The 23,993-nt window shown below is 50.0% G+C and overlaps 4 protein-coding genes across 4 annotated transcripts; 2 read left to right on the top strand and 2 right to left on the bottom strand.

The window, feature by feature from the left end:
* Window positions 1-16,734: 16,734 nt before the first annotated feature.
* MYCGRDRAFT_72526 (uncharacterized protein) lies at window positions 16,735-17,791 on the bottom strand (the record flags this gene model as incomplete). The annotated part of the gene is made up of 2 exons (XM_003852280.1): window positions 16,735-17,672; window positions 17,732-17,791. 2 exons carry the CDS (start codon window positions 17,789-17,791, stop codon window positions 16,743-16,745), a joined length of 990 nt encoding a protein of 329 aa, XP_003852328.1.
* Window positions 17,792-18,193: 402 nt separating this feature from the next.
* MYCGRDRAFT_42170 (uncharacterized protein) lies at window positions 18,194-21,304 on the top strand (the record flags this gene model as incomplete). The annotated part of the gene is made up of 4 exons (XM_003852440.1): window positions 18,194-18,400; window positions 18,455-19,657; window positions 19,709-19,865; window positions 20,127-21,304. 4 exons carry the CDS (start codon window positions 18,194-18,196, stop codon window positions 21,302-21,304), a joined length of 2,745 nt encoding a protein of 914 aa, XP_003852488.1.
* Window positions 21,305-21,778: 474 nt separating this feature from the next.
* On the bottom strand, window positions 21,779-22,234 carry MYCGRDRAFT_19289 (uncharacterized protein; the record flags this gene model as incomplete). The annotated part of the gene is made up of 2 exons (XM_003852279.1): window positions 21,779-21,829; window positions 21,971-22,234. Coding segments are annotated over 2 exons (315 nt in total), but the record flags the coding sequence as incomplete, so codon positions are not given.
* A 700-nt stretch (window positions 22,235-22,934) lies between these two features.
* Window positions 22,935-23,718, top strand: MYCGRDRAFT_59391 (uncharacterized protein; the record flags this gene model as incomplete). Its single annotated transcript, XM_003852441.1, has 3 exons — window positions 22,935-23,054; window positions 23,109-23,578; window positions 23,641-23,718. Coding segments are annotated over 3 exons (654 nt in total), but the record flags the coding sequence as incomplete, so codon positions are not given.
* Between the last annotated feature and the right edge of the window lie 275 nt (window positions 23,719-23,993).

Raw genomic sequence — 23,993 nt, 5'->3', positions numbered from 1 at the left:
CAAAGCGTTGTAGCTACCTCCTAGTTGAGAAGATCGGCACACCCGGATACGAACAGCAGGCATGCCCACGATGTTCGCGACGTCGTGTGCTGCATGTATGGCGAATGCACGGGCGTCTGTGCATGATGGTTGGATCTTCCCTGCATTGGACGATCATGAGTCGTAAATGCATCCCACTCGAAGGAACCTTTGAGCATTCCTCCGGAAGATTTTACCGGGCGTGGAAGTCAACTGATGTGCGTGGTCAGTTGCACAAGCAGTAATTGCCACGACTCGCCATCTAGGCGAGTGTGCACTGCCTCAGATGGTAAAGTCGACGCCCAAACGATGCGTATTCAAGGAAGCATCAGAGACCGGGCGTTTGAGGTGGTTTGGAGCTGCAGCTTGTGAGCAAAGCAGTGGCTTGATGCAGATCAAAGTCACAGGCGGGTTACCAACAATGGTCCTCCATGCCCGGAGAGTCAAGACTTACTGCCAATATTTCAGACTGTCAATCTGCAAGCACGTGGCTTTCCAGCATCGGACTGTCGCAGCACCAACGCGGTCACAGTGCTCTACTCCCGATGGCATGGTGAGGCCAGAATCGTCACCACTTTGTCCCGGAGGAGCCAGAGGAAGAAAATGCCGCAGGCGTGCGTCGCGAGCGAACCACGGAAATCGTTGGACAAGCCTCACATATCTAGACTGTCGCTGTAATGGCAAGTCTGGACTGGAAATGCTGGTCTTCCACACCCTGGACTTCGAACTTGCCGGCAGAGGGCGCCTCGAGTGACTCGATCTGCCTATCTACATGCTTGCAGAGGGTCCACCGTAGCATTGTCAGCAAGAAGTGACTGGACTGACCGCTTGATGTGGACATTATTGTGTCATTGTCCTTGTCAGATGCGACCTGGGCCGAGTTCAGCTGACAGTTAGACTCATCCGCATGAGGTCGCTGCAGCGGGGATCATGACTGCCTCGATCCACTCCTGCAGGAACGTCGGCTGATTGACAGCCTTCCGGAGGATTTGTGAGCCAGCTGGTCGGTGTCGTGCGCATGTCGTGGACTATTCGTCTTCTTCCTGACTGCTCGGAGTGATTTGGAGCAGTTTAGCCACCACCCCGATGAGACCGAGGACATCGATTGAGTTGCTCACCGTCAGCGGCATCCCTACAGACCGCGTTCTGCATACGGGCATAGGGCGAACAGTCACTCGAAACCCCGCTTTATCCCGGAAACGTCGTTGACATGCTCCCGGGGATGTGCACTGCCTCTTGCTTACAATCCCAAGGCCGGATGATGACGGACATGTCAGATGCACACCGCCTGGTCGGCGAGAGAGATAATCGACAGATGAGAAACGACACCCGTGCGCTTGGTATTGAGACTCAGACATCTGTCGTTCAGCCCAACCTCATCGCCGTCGAGGCCAATTATCCTGAGTTCTCCCTCTTCGCCTCCATGCGGTTCTTGACAGCGAGAGCGGGGTGTCAATGGACTACGAGCTTACATTTTACTTTATTGAACGACCTCCGTATACCAGGATCCAGGTTGTTTGTAGACCGCCTAATCGGCGACAGAGAGGTTTCCAGCATTTGAAGAATGACACCCGGGGCTTAGTTCACCGTGTCGTTCATCCTATCGTTGCCGGAGCTTACCAGTTTCTAGATCCGCTTCCTCATCGCTGCTAACAGCTTCGAGGGGTGCCAATCTGACTTATAAGCACGCCTGCCGTCTCCCATCTCTCTCTCTTCTTCTTCCTCCTGAACTTGCAGCATATTCGAATTTACATCCACTACATCTAGAGCACACATTCACACTAATCAACGCTTCTACATTTCCAATCGACCACCGTTAAACACCACCACTTCGCCTCCGCTACACAACATCTACCAACACTATGCAGCTCTACACTAACACGTAGGTCATGGCCCTGGTCGCCCTCTTCGCTACTATAGTCCTCGGCGCGGCCTTTCCGGACGCTCGCGGGAGGGGCAACAGGGGCCCAAATCCCTGCGACCGGCCGAATGCGTGCGATTACTACCTCGAGTGCTGCTAGAAGAGCAGTTGCGGGAGTCTGTCTTTGTAAGTCTTCCAAACTCTATACGACAGTTGCGTCTAAGAAGAAGAACCGTCGTGTCTAATTGTCCTACTTCTAGCTGCCTACTTTCCTAGTTACGAGCGATCGACCTTCATTCCCTTCTGGCTATTCACAGCGCGGGCATACGACGAGCCGTTAGATGAGGCAAATCCGGAAATTTGGATCGATTGATGCTGCTTTTCGGTTTTGTTGGGTCCGAAATAGAAGGACACATAGCACGGTAGTAGAGTCTTCCACGGCGGAGGCTGGACGGATAGAGGCTGTGGGTACATGCTCGCTCTAGATTGTACCTTGCTGTGGCCTGTAAATAAAGATAGTCCGGCTAATGTCGTATTTATTCTTTTGGCTTATACTAATCGTGTCGTCGGTGCGGTACAATTTCGCTGGCTCTCCTAGAGTTAAGACAATCGTTTTCAGCGAGTGGGGTTAACTCTTACCGCGTGTGTATAGCGATGCTGCACTTGCTTTAAGCCTATGTAATTAATACTGCTCTTCGACTCGAAGCACTTAAGGACAGCGGTGATGTTAATCGGGATCCATATCGTTAGCATATCGTTAAGGAAGTCTTCCTGTCCTGCCAACCGACGAACAAAGCACGGCGGCTCCGATAATTTTGAGGACCTTGGTCCTCGTGGCTGCATGGCTGCATGGCTGCATGAGAAATTCGGAAAAAAACGACGCACGGCCGATCATCCACGTGTTGGAATAACCCGAGAGCCGCAACAATCTTGCAGTGCCGACATCATCGATGCAAAGGATCTTCTTGGCCGGAGACCAATAACGTCCGCGCACGTTGTGGAGAAACGGTGCATACCAGCTTTGACCTGCACGTTTCCAACCTCACATCCCAGCGTGTCGATGAAGCCGCAGAGTGTGGTCGTCATTGATAGGTAAAGATTGCAGCGACAGCGTGGGTGAGTAGCGGCGGGTCTCGCGTTGGCGAAAGAAAGGCGAGCTTCGGACTGAGAAATGTGGATGTCGTTGGCGTGTGTTTCTCTTGCACTTTCGAAATATTGTCACCATCCTGTGGCCGATCCTCTGCATCAGCTCAAGGATCCGAGGCAAGGCCTGACATTACGTTCTCGCTGTGATCGTGCTCTTGGCATTTAGCGGTGTCCTAGCAAGACCGCGATGCCAGCATCATCCGATTGCGTTGCCAAAGCCGAGCTATCACGCCCTGGTATGCGTTGAGAGTGACATGGGGATCTGTTGTTCGTCGTGGCTTCGGCTTCAACTTCCGGCGTCTGTGACAGGTTGGCACCGCTCCATCCTTGCCCGGTGGCACAGTTGGATGCATCTGGTCTCATGCAGTGAGGCTGTCTGCTGGTATTTCTCTGTCTCGCGGCCAGCCGTACCGTATACCACTCCCATGACAGCAATACTGGGCTCGTGCGACAGTGGGTAGAAGCTCGCCAGCGACGACGATGCCATTCGACTTGGACCCGCTGCATGTTCAGATGCAATTGCGACTCCGCGAAGGTAAGGACGACCACGCTAGCTGCGGGCAAGAATTTTGAGGCTTGTGCGGAGAGCGCTTTCCATCACAGCTCCTCTTCCGCGAAAGGAAGCTCGGAGCGGATGGCGCAGTCTAGCGAGTTTCATCAATCCGCCCGGGCCAAGACCGACGAGCCTGTCCATGTGGCATGTTCCTTTGTGGAGGAGGAGGATCCGGGATGGCTGGGTTCTTACCGCAAGAAATGCTTTGCCGCGACTGCCAGCATCGGTGGAGGGGGCTTGGCCGCGGCGTTCGGGCCTGCAGCTGTTCGCGTGCGTTGATCTCAAAGCCAGAAGAGATTGCTCGCTCGGTCAAGTGCGAGAGCATAAACACTGCATCGCGCAGATGCTTTATTATGCCTTTCTGCCCAAATGGCGACTGCCTTCTCGCCACATTGACTTTGTCGTTAGAGAAGGCGCCTCGTTCCTGTCCAAAGAAGGAGGATCACATTCACAGGTCGTCGAAGATACAATCCCGGGCTAGACCATCGTTGGCGCGGTCGCTTGGATGGACGTCCCACCGGGGGATAAAATGCTAAGTAATAAGCGCAGTCCACACCCATCGGCATGACCTCCTCAAGTACTTCAACAACGACTTTTCGAAGCTTCTGCTGGTCATGCCCAAGCGTTGTCGCTGTCTGTGTCTCTGACTCGAAGCAGCGTGGCTTTGTGCAAGGTTGACTTTGGTCGTGGTATAAATTTAGGAGGTTCTCTGCAAGAAGATGTCACGCCTGCCGTACCTGCAGAGCCCCTTGCTCGGCTGCTGTCAACCCAACGTGTCAATTTAGTAGTGCAATGCAGGGGTGAACTTCAAGATTGAGAAAAACCATGTGTTTCTTGAGGTTATCGACCTAAAGACTATATAGACGCCGTGATTCCAAATACCTAAAAGGGGTTGGGGTCTTATCGCTAATATCCTATAATATTATATAGGACACTAACTACGTAATTAGGCTGTTAGAGTTAATATCCCTAGTCTTACCCTGTTTTATGAATTAACGCTAACAGATCGACACACCCCCGAGATCCGTTTATGTTATACTAAACGATCTTAACCCTCGCTCTCCTCGCTGTTAGAGTCGTTGTCCGAATCTTCGATTTCGGGGTCCTTCTTTGGCGGTAGTGGAATGTTAATAAGCGCTAGGGCGGCGGCTTGACGACGGCGTTAAAGTTTGAGAGATTCTGGCTCGAACTCGCCGGATCCGCTGGCTATAGCGTTAAAGACGGCGGCTCCTCTACGTTAGTTCCCCGCTATCGCGGTTATAGCGTCCTCCTCGGCGTAGGCGTCTCTTATTATCCGGTCGGGAGTAGTAACGTTGCTCGATTAAGGTCCTTTAGGCAGAGGTAAGGGAGCGACCTTCCTAGCGTTGCGGTTGATCTTTCTAGTCTTCGATTGCTTAGACTTAGTGTTAACGCCTATTACGTTTTCGTCTTCGTCCTTATCTTGGCGTTTGCGTTTCGCGGGCTTCTCGGCCTTAACGGCAACGCCCTTGGTAGGTTGCTTCTTTGCTAATGCCTTTCTCTTAGTCGGCTTAGGCATAGGTATAAGCTCCTTCTCTTCTTCGTCGGAAGAGTTGTTAATAGGCTAATTGCGTCGTAGGCGAGCTAGTAGTCCGGAGTAGCTACCGTACGGAGTAAGGAAGTTTTCTAGATCGTTATCTCCTTTAGATTCTTCGTCGAGGGCGTCTAGGGTAGCCTAAGCGACCTATCTCCTCTTTTTACGTTCCTTAGAGGCCTTAGACTTGCGATTATGTTCTTTTACCATCTGGCGCATAGTCTTAATGTCTAGGATCCGGTTGTTTCTAGTATCGGCTTTAGGCTTATTTAGGGTTTAGTCGTCCTAGGTCGGCGTAGCGTAGGCGCGAGTGTAGTTTTTTAATATCGTGGACGTAGCGATAGGGTCGATGCTTTTAATAATTCGATCCTTTCCTTCGCCCTTAAAGGTGTAGAGGGCCTCTAGGTCCTTAAGAATCTAAAGAAGTCTAGGGTAGTAGATAGTAACTCCGCTCTTAATATCGTTATAGATGCGTTTAAGCTAAGTAAGAATGTCGATGTACAGGACGTTAATAATAAAGGGAGCTAACGGGTGAAGCTTTGCTGAAATTAGCGCCTTGAACTCCTTTATGCGGTCGATAGAGTTAAGGAGGGTAAGCAGGATAGACTTTAACTGCCTCTTAGGCTTTGACTTGTTTTCCGTAGCGTCGCGTTAAAGTACTCCGTCTTCTCCTTTATTCTACCGGAATGCCTACTCCTTCGTTGCGCTAAAGTTGGTAAACCGCCTAAATTCTCTAGAGAAGTCGTTAAATACATTTTAGTAAGTCTTAACGACCTAATCGGTAATTTTAGGTTGTTTGTCTAGAAGAGTTGTAGGCCTCTTAGCACTCTGCTGCCTACTAGTTGTACATAGGGTCTTAGGAGCGCGAGTTAATTTCTTCGTTAGGGTCTGCTAAGGTTAGTTCTAACGACGTAAAGTCTCTATTACAAAGGTTCTACGTAAGGGGCCCTAGTTAAAGTTACCCTTTCTAGTCTTCTTCTTAGGGATAGGGTCGACTTCGGATCTATCCTGCAACTCCTTCTTAACGTTAGCGGCTTCGGACTCGGCCTCTTTAGCAGCTTTACGTTGTTTCTCTACCTTCTTCTCTGCTTTTAGGATAGCCGCTTCTCTTGCCTTTGCGTCCTAGTATGCTATTAGGTCCTCTTTAGTTGTGTAACTATTCGTTCTTAACTTTATTTCGTATAACTAAATAGCTTTAAGGTCCCTAGCTTGCTAGGCCTAAAAGGCCTTATCCGATTGTCCGGTAACTAGATTAGCTTAATAAAGTGTTATAGCGTAATTCTTAAACTCCTTTTTGTCGAGGATAACTATTTCTTAAGGAGGAGCGTTGTCCTTATTTGGGACTTTAGCTCTAGCTGCTATAGTATCCTCCTGTGTGTTCCCGTCGTTTAGGACTTATGCGCTTTAATCCGGTATCTGCGCATTACTTGCTACGCGCTAATTAAGGTAGCGGTATCGGAACATGTCGTCCTTATCGCTTGGTAGATCTTCGGCCGCTAACAACTCGCGGTTAACTACAGCTTTAGCTGCTGCGTCGATTGCGTCTTCTTCCCTTAGATAAGGCTGCGCACCCTGCTAGTTATCCTAAACTTCATCTTACGCACGAGCGGTTGCGGCCTTAGCGGTAACTTAACGTAGCTATTCTAGAGTAATTAGATTAGTAGGAGTATCGACGCGCGCGTTTAGGTCGTTGGCGTCGATGCTAGACTAGTTGTCGCCTATCGTAGAGGTGGTTTTCGAGTGTTTTCTCGACTTCTTAGTTAATTTAGGGACGTTTTCGAGTGCGTTAAAGTCCAGAAGTGGTGCCTCGTTCTCGGGGTTAAGGTTGCGCCTGTTTCTAGTATTTACTATCGCAATAGTGCTACTGTGCAATATTAACACCTCTGCTAATGCAAAATAAGGTAGTTAAAGAAAAGAAGAGAAAGTGGAAGTGCAAACGGAAAAGATATAAGCTCTAAGAATGAGCACAGACTAGTGCTAAGGAATGCGTTACGGGTTTAGAAGTACGCGTAGTTCGGCATGTGATAGCTGTTTAGGTCTTTAGTAGCTGCTAATTTCAGTTTAGCGCAAAAAGTGAAGTGAATTTGGCTTTAAAAGGGTAATCCGGTCGATAGATCCCTAGATATATACGTCCTAGACCACTTGTTAAGGTAGTAAACGTAATAATTTGAGTCCGCATATAATGTGCATATAAGGCTATGTGATAGCTCCTAATCGTTGTGCAGACTTCTTTCTAATAGTAATGTTAGGCTAGGCATTTGCCTAGCCCTTACCCCCGAGATCCGGTAGTAAAGTTCTGTTAGCGCAGTCCTTACCCCCTAGATCCGGTAGTACTATTATTCGGAGCTAGTCTAGAAAGGCGCGATGCCGTTGTGCTAACAGCAGTTTGGTTATCCCGTCCGCGGGCATTAAGGTAGTTTCGACCTATTCGACCTTAAGGTCTCTAGCTTAGTACCTTTTACGTAGCTAGCACTGCTATATATCTACATGCCTTATCTTAGTATCTAGCTTTTGGCCTTGTGCAGTAACGACTCGAATAGTTTGCTTGTTGTTACATAACAACCTACCCTTACTGTTAAGGCTTAGGTCTATGTTTTGAAACACTCGTTCCTACTAAATTATCTCCGTTCTAGCATAGCTAAGTACATATAGCTCTAACTCCGTAGATAATTTAGTAACTATAGTCTACTTCGTAGACTTCTAGTCGACAATCCCTCTAAATAAGAAGAAAACTATACCCTCTAAGCTTCTTCGCGTCTCTGGATCGTCTACGAACGAAGTATCTAAGGCTCCGAAGAACTCTAGCGGCTACGATAGGTAGGTAAGCCTACTATCGTCTTTACTATACTAAACGCTTAATTAAGAGCTTTGTAGCAGATATCTAATGTAATAATCTGCTACTTTAAGATAATGTTCGGCTAGATTTACTAGATAACATACTAGCAAAGAAACTGCAAAAGCGATATCTGGTCTCGTATAGGATGCTGCGAAGTTAAGAGAACTAACTTTTGACTGCATCTCCTTAATTATATAGGGTTTCGCTTTTTCTTTTGCCGGTTCCTAATTAAAGTTTATAGGTAGAGGTGTATCCGCCCTTTTTTTAGTTAATAAGACATTATATCTTCCGGCGACCTTCTTAATATAGGTGTCTTAGTTAAGCTACATGTCCCTAGTCTCTCTATTCCGGATAATTTTAATTCTATAGAAGTAGTCGATTAGGCCTATAACCCTTATCTCGTATTTGGCTATTAGCCTTTTCTGTATATCTTCGGCGTAAACTTTGTGTTTATAATAAAATGCTAACATAATGTTATCGACGAAGAAGAAGATTATAACTTTTCTATCGGTATATAGGCAATTAACGACTTGCCGTAGTCCAAGCTCTTCGACACCTTTACTTAGATCTCCCTACTACAGCGCTAGGGACTCCTTAAAGCCGTAAAGGGCGCGAACGCATTTTAACAGCATGTTCGGGTCTCGAAAACCGTCTAGGGGTTAAAGGTAGATTAGCGTCGGCAACTTAGAGTTTAGAAAGGCGTTTACGGCGTCTATCTAGATTATTTCTAGGTTAAAGTGTGCTATAATCGCTATTAACAACCTAAACAGCCTCGCTACGAGGGTAGCTACGTACGTGTTAAGCTCGGTTAACTACAAGTCTCCTCTTACACAAATTCGAGCCTTAAACTTCTCTAAGTGTCCTTTTAAGTCTTACTTATATTTAAACACCTACGTTAACAGGACGGTTAGGTTGTTTCCTGCTTAACTTTTAGGGATCTAATAGAACGTTCTAGTGTCGAGAGCCTTTTAAAACTCTGCTCTAGCAGCCTTTTCGAATTCCTCTAAGTACTTATGCATAATAAGGTCTTTCTAGCGTTTTGGTTCTAGCGGTAAATCTCCGATAAGGACAGGTGCGTCTTTTGCGGATGCTCCTTCCTCTATAACCGCCTTTATCGTAGTAGTAGCGTAGACTTTAGCTATCGTCGCATAAGTCGCGAATATTCCCGTAGTGTCGAATAAGGTTATTTCGCCGAAGTTAAAGTCTATAACCTCGGTGTTAAAGCTTAGAGGTAGCTAGTAGTCGATTATTCTCTGCCGTTAAGCCGATAACGTTAGTTTATCGAGCTTATCGTCCGGATCTATCTATTCCGGTCCCCGCTTCTAAGCTTAATAGAAGGGGAAGAGTTAATTGTCTGTATATTCGATGCCTTAGATACTAACAAACGTTTCTACGATGTCCTCTCGCATCTCTTTAGGTCTGTTGTAGGGGATTGTGTATTCGACCTTACTGTCGTCTTAAATTAGAGCACCTCTTCGGAAGGATTCTAGAATTTCGACCTTATTACCTTATCTAGCGATGTAGCTTATATACATAGCCTCTTATAGGTTATAAAATTAATGTACTTCTGCAGCGTAGTCTAGTTTAATATTAATCGCAAGATTAAGTAGTACTACTATATTTAGATTAAAGTCGTAGAGTCCTTCGTACTTTATCTTCTCGTTAAACACTACATCTCTTGTCCTAATTACCCTGTCTAGGCTTGGAATCTAGATTCGAAATATGTTGTATCCCTCGAACCCGACTAGGTATCCGATTCTTACTCGCTCTATTATCTTCTCCCTTTTAGGGACGTCTTTTAGATTAGTTTTGTGTGCATACGCTCTCGACCCGAACTTATAGATGTAGGCGATATCTGGCTTCTAGTTTGTTGCTATTTCCTATAGGGATTTGTAACCTAATGCTTGCGTTAGGGCCCTGTTTATAATATAGGCTGCTATTACGTAGGCTTTATTCTAGAGATCCTTTAGGAGCCTTAATTTAATAATTAGTGTCCTTACTATCTCGACGATAACGCCGCCGGCTCGTTCTGCTAGGTCCTATACTTGCGTATACGGTGCTAAGGGCTTCTACATTACTAATCCCTTGCGGAGTGCGGACTGAAACGTTAATCCGTACTTAGGGTCTACGTCCGATCTAAGGGCGAATATTTCACGACCTATACTCTTTACAAAGGTCTGAAGTTCCTCGAAGCATCGTACCAGGCTCGCTTAATTAGTGTTTGGTATCGTCTAAACGAAGTGCAGGTGTGTTGTTAAATCTACGGCGTAAAACATATATTTATCTCCGTTCTTTGCTATGTTAAATTCTACGATATCGGCCGCAACGTCGGAAAAAAGTGCTAGCATCCTGATCTTAACCGGTTTTCTTTAAGAAACGATTCTTTTCGACTTGCTCTAGGCGTATAAGTAGCATTCGTGCATTTTAGGGGCCGTATCTCTATCTTTTAGATACTCTACGCCTTTAGTAGCTCGATAGAGTTCTAATATACGATCACCCCCGATGTGGCCTATAACTCGGTGCTATTAGGCCTAAGAGAGGACTCTAGGTCGTCTCGCAGCCCTACTATCTGTCGCGAAGGCGACGAGCCGTATTTAATTAGCTAGTAAATCCCTTTTTAACGCTATCTCGACGCTTAGGGGTTGACTATTCTCGTTAAGTAGCTAGTTGATAATTTTAATCCTTACTTTCGGCGTAGTCGCTAGGTTTAGGTATAGTAAGCCGCTATATCGCTTAATTTTGGCAACAACTGCTCCGGATTTATCTATCTAGTTGTCGGTCCTCTCGTCTAAGAAGAGGCCGAAGTCTCTACACAGCCTAGTCGACACGATGTTAACGTGAAATCCGGGTATATATAGGACGTCCCTTAGTAATAGCATGATCGGCTTGCCTAAGGGTAATAGGAACTACACTTTTGCCGTACCTCTTGCAGCAGCCTTTATCTGTTAGTTCCCGGTGTAAATCGATACGTTATATAGTATATTAACGACCTTAAATCCCGCTATAGTTAGATTATTCACGATATAAACGTTCAAGCTACTGTCTAGAAGCTATCGATTTTTCTCGTCGTAAGCTTCGGTCGATATTACTCTAAACTAAGTTACCGCTCTGATAGCGTAACTGCTATACTGCGTCTTTAGTTCGTTAGAGACGATTGTCCTACTTGAACTAGGTGTTCCGGACCTAGTCTATTCCTTTAGTACCTTAGTAATCTTGTAGTAATCCTTTAGTCCTATAGTAATAGGGTCTCTAAACTTTATCTGCTAGAGGCACTTGGCCTTGTCCTTCTTAAGGACGTTCCGGTAGTTGTCGAGGAATTTCTTATCCTCTTTTATTATATCGGCTTTATTAGGTCGAAGACGATAGTTAACGATAGGACAATCTCCTAGTTTTAGATACGCTTTGTCGGCGTCTTTACCCGTATACGGTCGACAGGTCCTGTCCTTGTTATTAGGCCTGTTCCCTCTATTTTAATTACCTAAATTAGTCGTTGCGTTAAATGTTACCTAACCTATTCCGGTAATTTAAGCCTCTTTAGACCCAAACGTAGCGTTTGTACGGAACTGCTTAGCCAAGTTACTAGGATCTCTGTTAATAAACGCAGTTACATCGTAAACGCATTAACTAAGATTATTCTTGCTCGCTAACAGTCTTCCTATAGTAACATTAATCTTGTCTTCTACTATCCGCATAAAGTCGTCTTTCAGGATGCTAGCGGCCGGATAGTGTCCTCTAACTATCTTCTTTTTAAGCTTAATCCACTTCTGCAGGTACATAAGGATGTTAGACGACTTAGGTCTAGACAACAGGTCGTTATGTTGTTTAGAAAGCATTCTGCGCCTCGTTGCGTCGTCCGGCGCGAATGTCTTAGTTACGAAGTCTATCTAGCTTGCTAGTGTCCTAGACTAATCGTTAAGGTCGTCTAGGTACGTTAACGGAATAGTCCGGCTAAAGTATTTTTTGAAATCTTCTTTCTTCTTCCTAAACGTCTCGTAGATAACGGATTCTCTAGTGTAGTTCTTTATTTTGGAGTCGAAAATAGCTTTATTTTGTTGCTACTTTATAAAGTTCTCGCCTTCTAGAAGTTAAGTGTCTGTAAGGCCTAAATCCGTCTTGTTTAGCATGTTTAGGACCTTTAGTTCTGAAGTTCGGTCTATAGCTATACCGTCTTTAACTATTAGGGTTATCTCTCGCATATATTGCTATATATAGTTGTTAATTGCCGCCGACTTGGTATTTAGGTACTATTCGTCGTACTTAGTTTGATCGGTGTAGACGATTTCTCGACGCTTTAGTCCTGTTGCGGTTAGAAAACCTAACGAGTCTAGCTTAAGACCTTCTATTGTTGCTTGTTAATGCGAAGTTGTCTTTAATCTTGTTGTTTAAGTCGAAACCGGGCTTATAACTGTTAATTTAGTAGTGCAATGTAGGGGTGAACTTTAAGATTAAGAAAAACCATATGTTTCTTAAGGTTATCGACCTAAAGACTATATAGACGCCGTGATTCCAAATACCCAAAAGGGGTTAGGGTCTTATCGCCAATATCCTATAATATTATATAGGACACTAACTACGTAATCAGGCTGTTGGAGTTAATATCCCTGGTCTTACCCTGTTTCATGAATCAACGCTAACAGATCGACACAACGGCGCTCTCTAGCGCCTTGCTAGCGGCCCAAGTCCAAGTCCAAGCTCTGTTGCAGGCCCGGCAACGCGATACCTTACCTCTTGAGTCTTGGTCCTCTTCCTCCGTACCGCCATCACTCGCCGAGTCCGAACAACTGCCATCGCCCGCGTGCGGAGCATTGCTTTGGCGGTTCCACGCAGGTAAGCAGGCTTGACCCGGACCGGCGCTCTCTGGGCCCCGCTCGAGCACATCTCGCGAGGTCAAGACTCAAGACCCATGCCGGATGTCACATGTGCTCAATCGCTCTTCCCTGTCGACTGGGAATATCCCCGGCGCCCCGCCGGTCGCTCTTGCACTAGATTCCAAACCTCGCAAGTCATTAGAACCCAGCATACGTTCGCATTTGCGTGTACGGTGATGTTATCTGTGCCTATTCTCAGCATCGTGCGGCTTCGTTTGATCGTAGCGACTGGCGATCCTAGCCTGTCTCAGAAGTGTCCGTCGAGCTTGCATGTTGTTTAAACCTTTTCGGTTATGCCCCATCGAGCCTTAGACATATTCTTCTCCTCTTGCTGGTGGACGCTGACACGATCTGAACGAGGGAGTCCTCCTGCAGGAACTGCTGACTTTCCTTTCTGCTGCTTGCACTTGCATCTGCCTCTGGACCAACGGCTATTCTTTCACATCAACATCGACAGGACTGCACTCTTGGGCCTTGGAAATCCCGTTTATCCTTCCTCTTCTCCATCTGCACATCCGACCAGCACCACAGCCCACAGGTTCCAGGCCAACTTTTACCTCTGCTCGAGCCCGATCTGAATCAGGACCCCTCCACACCCGCAACACGAAACACAGGGTGAGCACATCGATCCGACCTGCATTTGCGGACCCTCGGAAAAGTCCCAGCGCCTTACTGGTCCTCTTATATTGTTCGACTGCCGTGCTCTTGCACATTGTCGGTACACCTGATCGACCCGAAGCCATGGCAATGGCAATGCAACGTCCCTCTTTGGCCGGCCACCGTCCCGCATACATGGACAACCTCTTTCGAGACGCCTCTACACATTCGAATTCCTCATCCTCACTCCCGCCCAGCGCTCACTCCTCCATGAGCAGTCTATCCACAGCTTCATCCTACGACCTCCGATCGTCATATCACAGCACCGGTCGGCCTCTAACGCCTGCACCAGAGGAGGAATCCAACGACGACGCCTTCTCCATTCGCAGCAAGAAATCAATATTCGCTTCAAAACGCTTCAAGTTCGGCTCCATCCTCAACCGAAGAACATATCCTCAATCTCCTTCACTCTCTCGATCAGCGTCCCAAACACTTCGATCACGGACGCCAGAACCAGATGCCGCAGACACATCACTGCCGACCTCAAAATTTGTTGACCGCTCACTGAATCGACGGCCATCCCTTCCACACCTGGATACGTCTTTTCCACCTCCCGTCGCCGTCAGCACATACGCGACGCGACCTCTACCCGCCGTGCCCGGTGCCAAAGATGCTCCGATTGCCGTTCCGGCGCCTCTGAGACTTCCACCCAAACGGCCTTTCCAAAACGGTCGAAGTCGATCAGTCGGCTCAAAGCGGCCTATAGAACCTGCACCGCTGCAGGATGCGCAGGAGTTGAGTTGTCAAAAATGTTACTACTTTACCGCGAGAAATTGTAATGGATATGTAATGGGAGGCGAAACTGGAGATGCTTGTGAAGGCTGTTTGGTCAGTTCTTCCAAGATGTGTTCCATTCTTGACTTCGCGACTGACGTTTATCACAGCAACTGGGCTTCTTCGGCGCGAAATGAATTTAATGACTATACCCATTGCGAGCGACTTTCTCCGATCATTCTGGACGACTTCGAGCTATTACTACTTTGCCGCAAGGCGCAAGAATCACATTGTCTTACTTTACGACCACGGGCTCACATCGACGGACCTGCTGCCTCGACATTATCGGCACACAGACGGCCATCGACTTTCCGACGACGAGACCAGCTATTCCAGGCATGGCGCAGCAAACGACCTCATCATCGTCTCGGGAAGTTTGACGAGATGGCGTTCCGGGACGATCTGCTTTTGGGCATGGATGACGACCAGATTGGCGAATTTGGAACGGGAACCTTGAACAAAAAGGACGGCGTTAAGAGGGGCACTCACTCCCGAGAACGGAAAACCGACGGGATTGGGCTGCCGGAGAGAGAGTGTTTGGACGTGGCAGGGGATTGGTAGTTGGTGGTCGGTGGTTGGAATATCCATCCATGCTTCATATTCGCCGCCATAATCGAACCCTTCAGCTTCATCACCAACACTGCCTCATTCATCACCATCATAAGGGTCGACAATGACGAAGCGTCGAACCGCGAATGTCATGAATGTTTCAACTGCCGCGGTCAAGTTTCACATTCTTCTCTTCCTGCGATCGCATGGGGTCGTGGATCTGGAAGCTCGATGTACGAATTACTCATGTCCTTCCCCATGTGGTCATGGATGATCCTGGACGGGCTGGTATGGTTCGGCGGCTGGTTGACGTGCATATCTTGGGGTAACCCGGTCTTGCTCGATGAGGTCTGTCTGCCGGGTCACTGCATACCGCCCTGCCAGTCAAGGTGACGGGAATGGAAGCGCACGAAAGGCTCGCCCTGCCAATACTTTCTCACCCATTTCACGAAATTCACTTCCGATGGTCTCGCGGTTCAAAACCATCTGCACAGACTTTTCACAACCATTCTTAGCAGTGCAGTCTTCACAGCGATCGACCAATACTTTTACAACCAAGACGACCAGATTCACACGTGAGCCTATACACCCAGCTCACAAGCTTACAATCTTAGCAAAAGCATGCGCCTCCTCTATCACTCATCTTCAGCCTCCATCTGACGCACACAGCCGTGCTCGCCTAGGGCTTCACAGGCATGAGATACTGTGCCTGCCTCGCGGATGCCCATTACCAAACCTCCGTCGATAATGAAGCTACAGCAGCAACAGGCAAAGGCATCGACCACTCCGACTACGGCGAATACGACGACGACAGCGGTGCGTCCCGCCTCAGTACGAAGTTCTGGTCGATCTCAAACCCTGCTTTCAATGCCTGTGCCACAATCATGTCATGATAGGCAAAGAGAGATTCGCTAGTTGCTGGGACAAGACGGCTTTGTGGACGAGGAAGGTCAATTGTATGTGTTGATGGGAGGAGAGGCAAGGGATGTTCGAGCTCGAGCGACGTGAGCACATCTCCTGCCGCGGCGGTTGGTGAACGTGTTCGGGAGACCGAATATGGGCGAACATGCCCGTGCTTGTAGAGACATGTCACATCTCACGTGGCTCCCCTGTGGGGTTTGAAGAATGCAATCTGCCCAGGGCTTTTCTGCATCGCTCCTCTTCGCAAGTCGCTATCGTTGTGGTCCTCTACATCAACTCTTCCAGCTCGTAGAGAGCACACTGCAACGAGCCCAAGTCAACCAAACATACACGCATCTTGCTTCCAAGCTTCACCTCCAGATCTACACCACAAGTTACCACCTCTTCACCTTCCGGATCTAGACCACTCTCATCTCGCATCAACAAGCTCCCTCTCCGCACTCTCAAATCACCACAACACCAACCTGAAACCACCTTCAGCCCCATCACATCTTTTCGACACCGGCACCGAGGCTGAAGCACCGAGTCGATGTCAATCTGTATATCCCTCAATTCCCCTCACTTGATGGTCTGTGACTCGATGGACACATTTGAGAGGAGGTGGGAGGACTTCGTGTGTTTCGAATATGGAGAAGTGGAAATGATAAGAGGTCCTGGAGGATTATGTAGGTTTTGATGGACGGAATTTTGATCGACGCCTTCCACGTGGGAACGAGTCAGGCGATGTTGGAGAGTCAGCTCTTGGCGAATGTTAAGATGTGCTGTGAAGATGTGGAGTTCGTGGTGTGCACGGTACTTGTTGGTTGTTTTGGCGGTGCCACTTGGTGATGGAGATGGTGTGGGTGCCATTATTCGAGATCATGGCCGCCCTGTGATCTTCCTCGCTGCGAGTCGAAAGCTCGTCTAGCTCAATCGGTAACTGAACTGTGTGTTGTGTATCAAATATATCGTCGCCATAGGATTGAGAGGGGTATCTTCTGTACAATGCATATACACAGAGGTCTCCTCTACCTCTCCTTGCTCGCTGCAACCACAGAGTCCAGTCGCGCAGGTGCTTTGGCCTCATCCGCCGTTCTTTGGGCGAGAGCATCCTCGTCCATTTTCTTCTTCTTTGCCTCTTCAGCTTTCCTGTTCTTCTCCGCTAGCCTTGCACGTGCCTCTTGCGCATCTATTCGTCTCTTTTCGGCTACGTCCTCCGCTCTAGCATCATCGACCGCTTTCTCCGCCGCAATAGTCTTGGCTGACTTGTGCTCCGCAACAATCGCCTTCTCTGGCTCGGGCTGTTTCGCGTTGTAATCATGAATCTCTTCCATAATCGCCGTGTCCTCCGCTGCCCGTCCCCAGGTGAGCGGATTCCACGAGCTGCTCCTCTTCTGCAGCTTCGCCGCCTTTATCTTGTCACTGATCTCGTGGAGAGTCTCCAGATCGGGGTCCAGCTCGCTCCGTAGAGCTTCCACCTCGATCTCCAGTTGCTCTAAACGGTCTGCCACGTCGTCGCGCCGGGTGCTCTCCTTTCGCCGACTCCGCCAGCTGTCCCACACCAGCAAACCAACCGCTACCCCGAAGATGAATGCCTCGGAGAAGAAGTTAGCTCCCAACTCAATAGCTCTCGCTTCGGACAGCGGCCGAATTTTCGTCTTGAGAGGTTTTGCGCTTTCCTCCTTCTTCACCACCCCGTCTTTGGCATCCTGCTCCTCTTTCGCTTTCTGTTCGTCGTACTTTGCCTGCTCTTCTGCTGTCCGTACTGTAGGAGACTCTGACTTGCGCTTCTTCTCGTCCGCCGCGCGCTGCTCTCGTTCGTGCATTCGTTGTTGTGCGTCAGCGTCGTGAAGTATGCCCAGGCGCATACGCATGTCCACTCGATGGACTCGCTGGGCTTGATTGACTGCGAACTTGCGGAAGCCTTCATGTTCTCGTGCTTGTCGTTTGATGTAGTTCTATAGACATCTTGTCAGCATTGTGAGTCTCAATTGGGCATCTGTGCTTCTATGCGTACGCCTATAGGTTTTGCAGCTGTTCGAATGACCAACGAGAGTAGCTTGAATGTGAGCGACATGTTTGTTGATGATGAGGACTGCGGTCTTTGGGCGATGTGGGTTGCCCCGACCGCATGTGATTCCTCAGGTCATGATAGGGAGTTCCAGCGCCCGATAATGGATCGATTCCGGTGAGTGAAAGTGGTCTTGAGCCTGTCGCACAGCTGCCTTGCATTGCTAGAAGTCGGCGTGTCGGCGTTTAAGGGCTGTGTAGATCCGGGTCGGATGTTGCTATGCGGGACGGAGACACGCCCCAGTCGAAGATCAACAACCAAACTCTCCACGAGCGAGCCTCAACTTCATGTACCACTGCTTTGTATCTTTGCGTGTCGTCGACGAGAAATTGTCTGGAGGAATCACCGCGGAGGAATAACGACACACACCGGATGTCTCGATAACGACACAGCAGAACACACCACAACATGTCGTCGTCAATACACGCCGACCCGCCTCCGCCTATCGTCACCGAGCCTACCGGTGTCAACTATGCCACTGGACCAGCGCTGGGAAAGGGTGGTTTCGCTATCTGTCACCGCGCGGAGAGATACGATGGGAGCAGACCGACCGGTCAGATCGTTGCTCTGAAGATTGTCAAGACGAAGATGGAGCCGGCGAAGCTCGCTCAGAAGGTACAACAACGAGGAAGGTCAACAAGACAAGACGATATACTGACACCGATGTAGTTCGTCACGGAACTCCAAATACACAGCAAGCTCTCACATCCGAACATCGTTACCTTCTACCGCGCCTTCGCCTTCCAGACAAGCACATATGTCGTCCTCGAACTCTGCTCCAACGGATCGCTGGCCGATATGCTGAAGAAGCGACGACACCTGACTCTTCCCGAGATCAGACGCTTGGTGATTCAAGTCTGCGGTGCAGTCAAGTATCTACACAATCGTCACATCGTCCACCGCGATCTGAAGACCGGGAACCTGTTCTTGGATGCGAACATGAATGTAAAGGTTGGAGACTTTGGACTCGCGGCGCTACTGGTGACAGAACGAGAGATGGAAGTGCGGAGACGAACAACAATGTGCGGCACACCCAATTATCTCGCGCCGGAAATTCTGGAGAAGGGCAAGGGACACGACGAAAAGGTGGACCTCTGGGCAATCGGTGTCATTGCATACACATTAGCTGTTGGCAAGGCTCCCTTCCATGCCAGCACGAAGGAGGAGATTTACAAAAAGCTGCGGTCCGGAACATACAGCTGGCCAGAGCTGAGCGCGACATCGAACCAGAGCTCAGATTTGAGAGATCTGGTCTCAAGTCTGTTGGTTGAAGAACAGGAGAGACCAATCCCGGACGCGATCGCCAGTCACAACTTTTTCAAAATTGCTTTTGTACCTTCAAGTATTCCAGCCTCGGCGAGGACAGTCGCACCAACATGGCCAGAGGTGACGCTACCATCAGCAAACGACATCCGAAGAGGTTACACTAGTGGATGGTACGAATTATGCCGAGAATCTGGTGTCGGCGAATACACGGCAGGTCAATGTTTCCAGCTATACAACGGTGGGCGTAGGGTGCGTAGCGTTGTGCACGACATTGCAGCGGAGGAGAAGGAGGGTAATACCCCGACCATGCCGATTCCGAAGGACAAGGTGTACATGTCACCGATCAACGACTTGGACAGCTCGGATGGTGGCGTTGCTCTACCGCCAAACGAAGAGATGAACAAGAGCACCAGCAGAGGACTCACGGAGCTGTCGCACAACGAAGTAGCCAGCACGAGACCTCGTCAAGCTGCGACCGAAAGGACACCAAAGGATGCGGAGTTGATGCCTCCGCCCAATGCTTCTGTACGTGGCACTGGACGAACAGGATCAGTCCGAAGAGCAGCACGAACCATCAGTGAAGAGGCTGCGAAATCAGCTGAGTCGGTCAAGGTCGCGTTGGACCCATCTGCATCCGCGACAATCAGAGTGAACAAGACCAGGCCTGCGGCAAGCAGCTCAGCGAGTGTACCTCTTGCTCGCACCACAACATCAGCGCTGAAGGAGCTGAACCAGTCTTCCTCTACAACCTATCAAACAGCAGCGACATTACGGGTTCCTGAGGAGAAATCATCGCGAGCAGCGACGACGACACGTAGTGCAGACGCCAGTCTCGCTAGAAGACCGCGAGGAACACGGAGCGTGCAAGGTCGCGAGCCGACTCCTGAACAGACCGTGCGTGCCAAACCAGCTCGTACAGTCCGATCGTGTCCGTCTCCCACGCGAGACAACAAGCCCGATCCGCTCTCCACACTCGACGAGCTGCGCGATGCTTTACCATTCAAGTACCGCAAGAAAGCCTCCCCAGTCGAAGTCATCGAGATTCACTCCGACTCTGAAGAAGCCCAACCATCAGCGCCTTCATCATCCTCCGCACCAGCCGCAAACCTCCACCTCTCCAAAGCACCTCAAATGTCCCGCCGCCTACCACAACCCCAACGGCGCGACGACCTCTCCCCTTCAATCCCCCACACCGACCCAACAACAGTCCTCGACAGAATCTCCACCTTCCGCGACAACCTCTCCGCCGCCCTCTCCTCCTCTTCATCATCCACAACTTCCATCTCCCCCACCCACGCCGAAGACCTCCCCTTTGTCTCCCGCTGGGTCGACTACTCCCGCAAACACGGCATCGGCTACGTCCTCTCCAACGGCACAGTCGGCTGCATCATCAACGCCTCCACCTCGCGCTCGGATCCCTCCAAAACTCACCCCGTTACCCACGTCCTCGCTCGCAACGGCCAGTACTGGCTCAACCGCATCTCCCGCGACAAGAAATTCACCAACCTCGACGCCGTACCGCTGCAATTCTTCGAAGACCATGGCGCGGCGGGATTGCAGCGAAAAGTCTTCAAGGGACTGGGAAGTGTCAAGGAAGGTCCGCTGGCGGACGAGGCGGAGCGGAGACGTGTGCTCGCTGTATTGTGGGTGAAGTTTGGGAGGTATATGTGCCAGTCGCTTGAGGGGAGTACCTCAGAAACAGACACCCAGGCTGAGGAAGATGTCCCGCCTCCCTCTTCTCACGGCGCGGACGCGAACAAAGAAGAAGTCTTCGTCCGGTTTTACCAACGTCTCGGCGGGGTCGGGGTATGGGTCTTCGCGGACGGATGCGTACAGGTCCATTTCCCGGACCACACGAAATTCGTACTCTCGAGTTTGGCGAGGAGTGTCTCCGCTACGTTGCTTTCGATCGAAGGCGCGGCGCAAGCGGCTAAGGGCAAGGAGTTGCTACCCGCTCATGTGAATAGTCGGATGGTGGTGCAGGATTCCGTGGGGGAGTTGTTGGCTACGAGTGGACCGGGACGGGTGAGGCAGAGACTGGTGAGAGTGAATCGGGTGAGGGAGAAGTTGGACTTTGTAGGATTGGTCGTGGAGCAATGGGAGAGGAACGGAGGACTGGGCATCATGGATGAGGATGTTGGTTCGGGGGAGAGGTTGGAGTGGGATGGTGGTGTTGTTGTTGGAGGGGAGGCGAAGGGAAAGGTGGAGAGGGTGGAGAGGGTTACTGTTGGGAGGTTTGGCGGGGATAAGTGATGGGTGTCTCTTGGATTTTCGCTGGAGTCTCGTGGCGATGGGAGCGAATTGGTGTTTTCCTCCTTGGACATGGGCGGCTGACTGGAACACTGCACGAGAGTGGAGACAGAGACATAGCGTGGCGTGGGCATTTCTTATACATTCCGTATATTTCGTCTTCTCAATTGAGCGGATCGTTGCTTCAGACCTCGAGTCTCGTCCTTTCGATCGGAGAGTCATTGGTATAGAGTCGACGTCTAAGCAATATCGAATACATGCATACACTAGACAGACACGCTTTGCTCGAACCACACAATATTCCACTCCAAACGCGAGATCGACGTACCAGACGTCCTCCCACAGCACACCACTCACTGCCTTTTCTTAAGCCAACTTCCGCCTCCCCAACATTACCTCCTCATTCCGCCTCAACTCCTCCCGACTCCTCTCCACCGCTCTCTCCATACTCGCCTGAATCCTCCCCGCAATCTCCTCCACCGGCGTCTCCATTCCCACCAACCCAATAAACTTCCCGACCTTCCTCCGCTTGATTCGGATCCTCTCCTTATCGCTCATACCAACATACGGATTCGTCGCTTGCTCTCCGTTCTCCTCAGCGTTCGACAATGGATGCGCCAAGTCCTCCACCGTTCCCATCAATTCCTCTACCCATCCCTTTTCCTCGACGCTCATGCCTCGAATCTCTTCCGCGGTGGGAGGTTTCGCAGCGGCGAGGAAGTCTTTGTCCCAGTTCATGGTGGCGGGGTATTGGTGGGTCCAGATGCCGGGCGTAGATTGATGGTAGTAGTGGGCGATGGAGTCTAGCTCTTCTTCGGTGAGGAGGTGGAAGGCCATGAGGGTTTTGGGGAAGGCTGGGTGAGGTGGGCCGGTGGGGAGGGGCACGAGAGGTGCGAGGCGGAGTTGTAGGGTGGCGATTTTCTTGGCTAGGGTTGTGTCGTGGCGGGTTGAGGGGGCCATTTTTGGGAGTGTGAGGTTGTGGTTGAGGTTGAGTGGGTGGTCGGTGATGCTCTGTGCGGACTGTTCTGTCTGGATGGTGAGGTCTTGCTGAGACGTACGTGAACTGGCTATCCTGCGACCTGCGTAGGAGTTGAGTGAAAGTCTGCTGGTGGGATAGTAGAACAGTGTGCATGCGATGAGATGGGCAGAGAATTGTGATGGAGAGCGACGTTGAGCTGTTATGAACTTGTCCTTTGTCTCGTACGAAATGAGACGAATCTGTATGCGTGTCTGAAAGACGTCGAATTGGGAATGATGCGAGGCTTTGTCTTATGTTGCGTCCAATGACATGGTCGTAAATTGATCCATTGTTCATACTTATCAAGACATGGCTTTCCGATGTGGTCATTGTCGGCATCGTGGTGAGATGAGAGTCTTGAAGAGTGAGTCGTCGTTGACGGCATGAGCAGAGCCTGTGAGACTTGTCCTGCAATAGCCTCTCGCGTTGCATATTCACATCGACGGTGACACGTAGCGACAATGAGGAAGATCAGGACGAAGGAAAGGTTGATGAAAGAGTGATGGAGGATGAAGTTGGAGGATGAAGTCGAAGTGGTTCTGGCCGGAAGATCTTCGGCCAACGCGTTTCCACATCGCGTCGTCTTTGGAAACTCCCCCATCGCAAAAACGGCCACTTTCTTCGAGACAATGGCTCAAACTCCACAACCTGAACACGAAGCTCCAAGTCTGCCATCTTCACCATTCCCGAAACGAACAAAATACACCGAGCCAGCACCCAATCTCACTGTAGCATGTAAGCGTCTCGCTCTTCCTCTCTACAAACACGCCCACTGATTCCCTCCCAAAGCAATACTCAACGACGACGCTCCCACACCGACACCCTCATCAGCATTCGCATCCGAGCCCCTCCCCACAATGTCGACCATCCCTCCACCGCAGACCACCACCCTCCCCTCAATGTCCTTCGAACCACCCCCACCAGCTCTTCAAGTCAAACTCCTCGCCCCCACCGCCAAAGCTCCCACGCGAGGCTCCCAACACGCCGCCGGCTACGACCTCTACGCCTCAAGACCCGCCACGATCCCAGCGCGAGGCAAGGCATTAGTGGAGTTGGACATTAGCATCGCGGTGCCGGCGGGAACATATGGACGTGTGGCTCCGAGGAGTGGGTTGGCGAGCAAGCATGGGATTGACACGGGTGCGGGTGTGATTGATGCGGATTATCGAGGGCCGGTGAAGGTGCTGCTGTTCAACTTTGGGGAGAAGGAGTTTGAGATTAATGAGGGAGATCGGGTGGCTCAGTTGATCGTGGAGAGGGTGAGTTGGAGAAGGTATGTTCAATGAGGTTTGGGATATTGGACTGACTTGATATGCTACAGATCTATACGCCTGAGGTCGTTGTCGTGGAGGAATTGGAGGAGACTGTTCGTGGTGCTGGTGGCTTTGGCTCGACGGGTGGGTTTGGCGGATCGTTGCCTGGCATTGGTGGCCTTCCACAGGCGTGAAGGTGTTGAGGTTGCGACTATCCGTGAACGCAAGGATGGAGATTGCTACATCGAATGTGAGTGAAGCGTTGGTCGATTCACTGGCATCTTTGCTTGAGGTCCGAAGATCTCACGAATCCGAAGTATGAGAATCTAGGGCTTTTCAGTGAGGCAGCGATCAGTGAGAGAAGCCTGGCCGTACCGTCTTCGGCAATGCACCTCACCATTCCGGTTTCGATAGAGGTCGT

The sequence above is a fragment of the Zymoseptoria tritici genome, chromosome 5 (assembly GCF_000219625.1).
Source record: "Zymoseptoria tritici IPO323 chromosome 5, whole genome shotgun sequence".
NCBI lineage: Eukaryota > Fungi > Ascomycota > Dothideomycetes > Mycosphaerellales > Mycosphaerellaceae > Zymoseptoria > Zymoseptoria tritici.
This window is presented reverse-complemented; position numbering and strand designations above follow the sequence as displayed.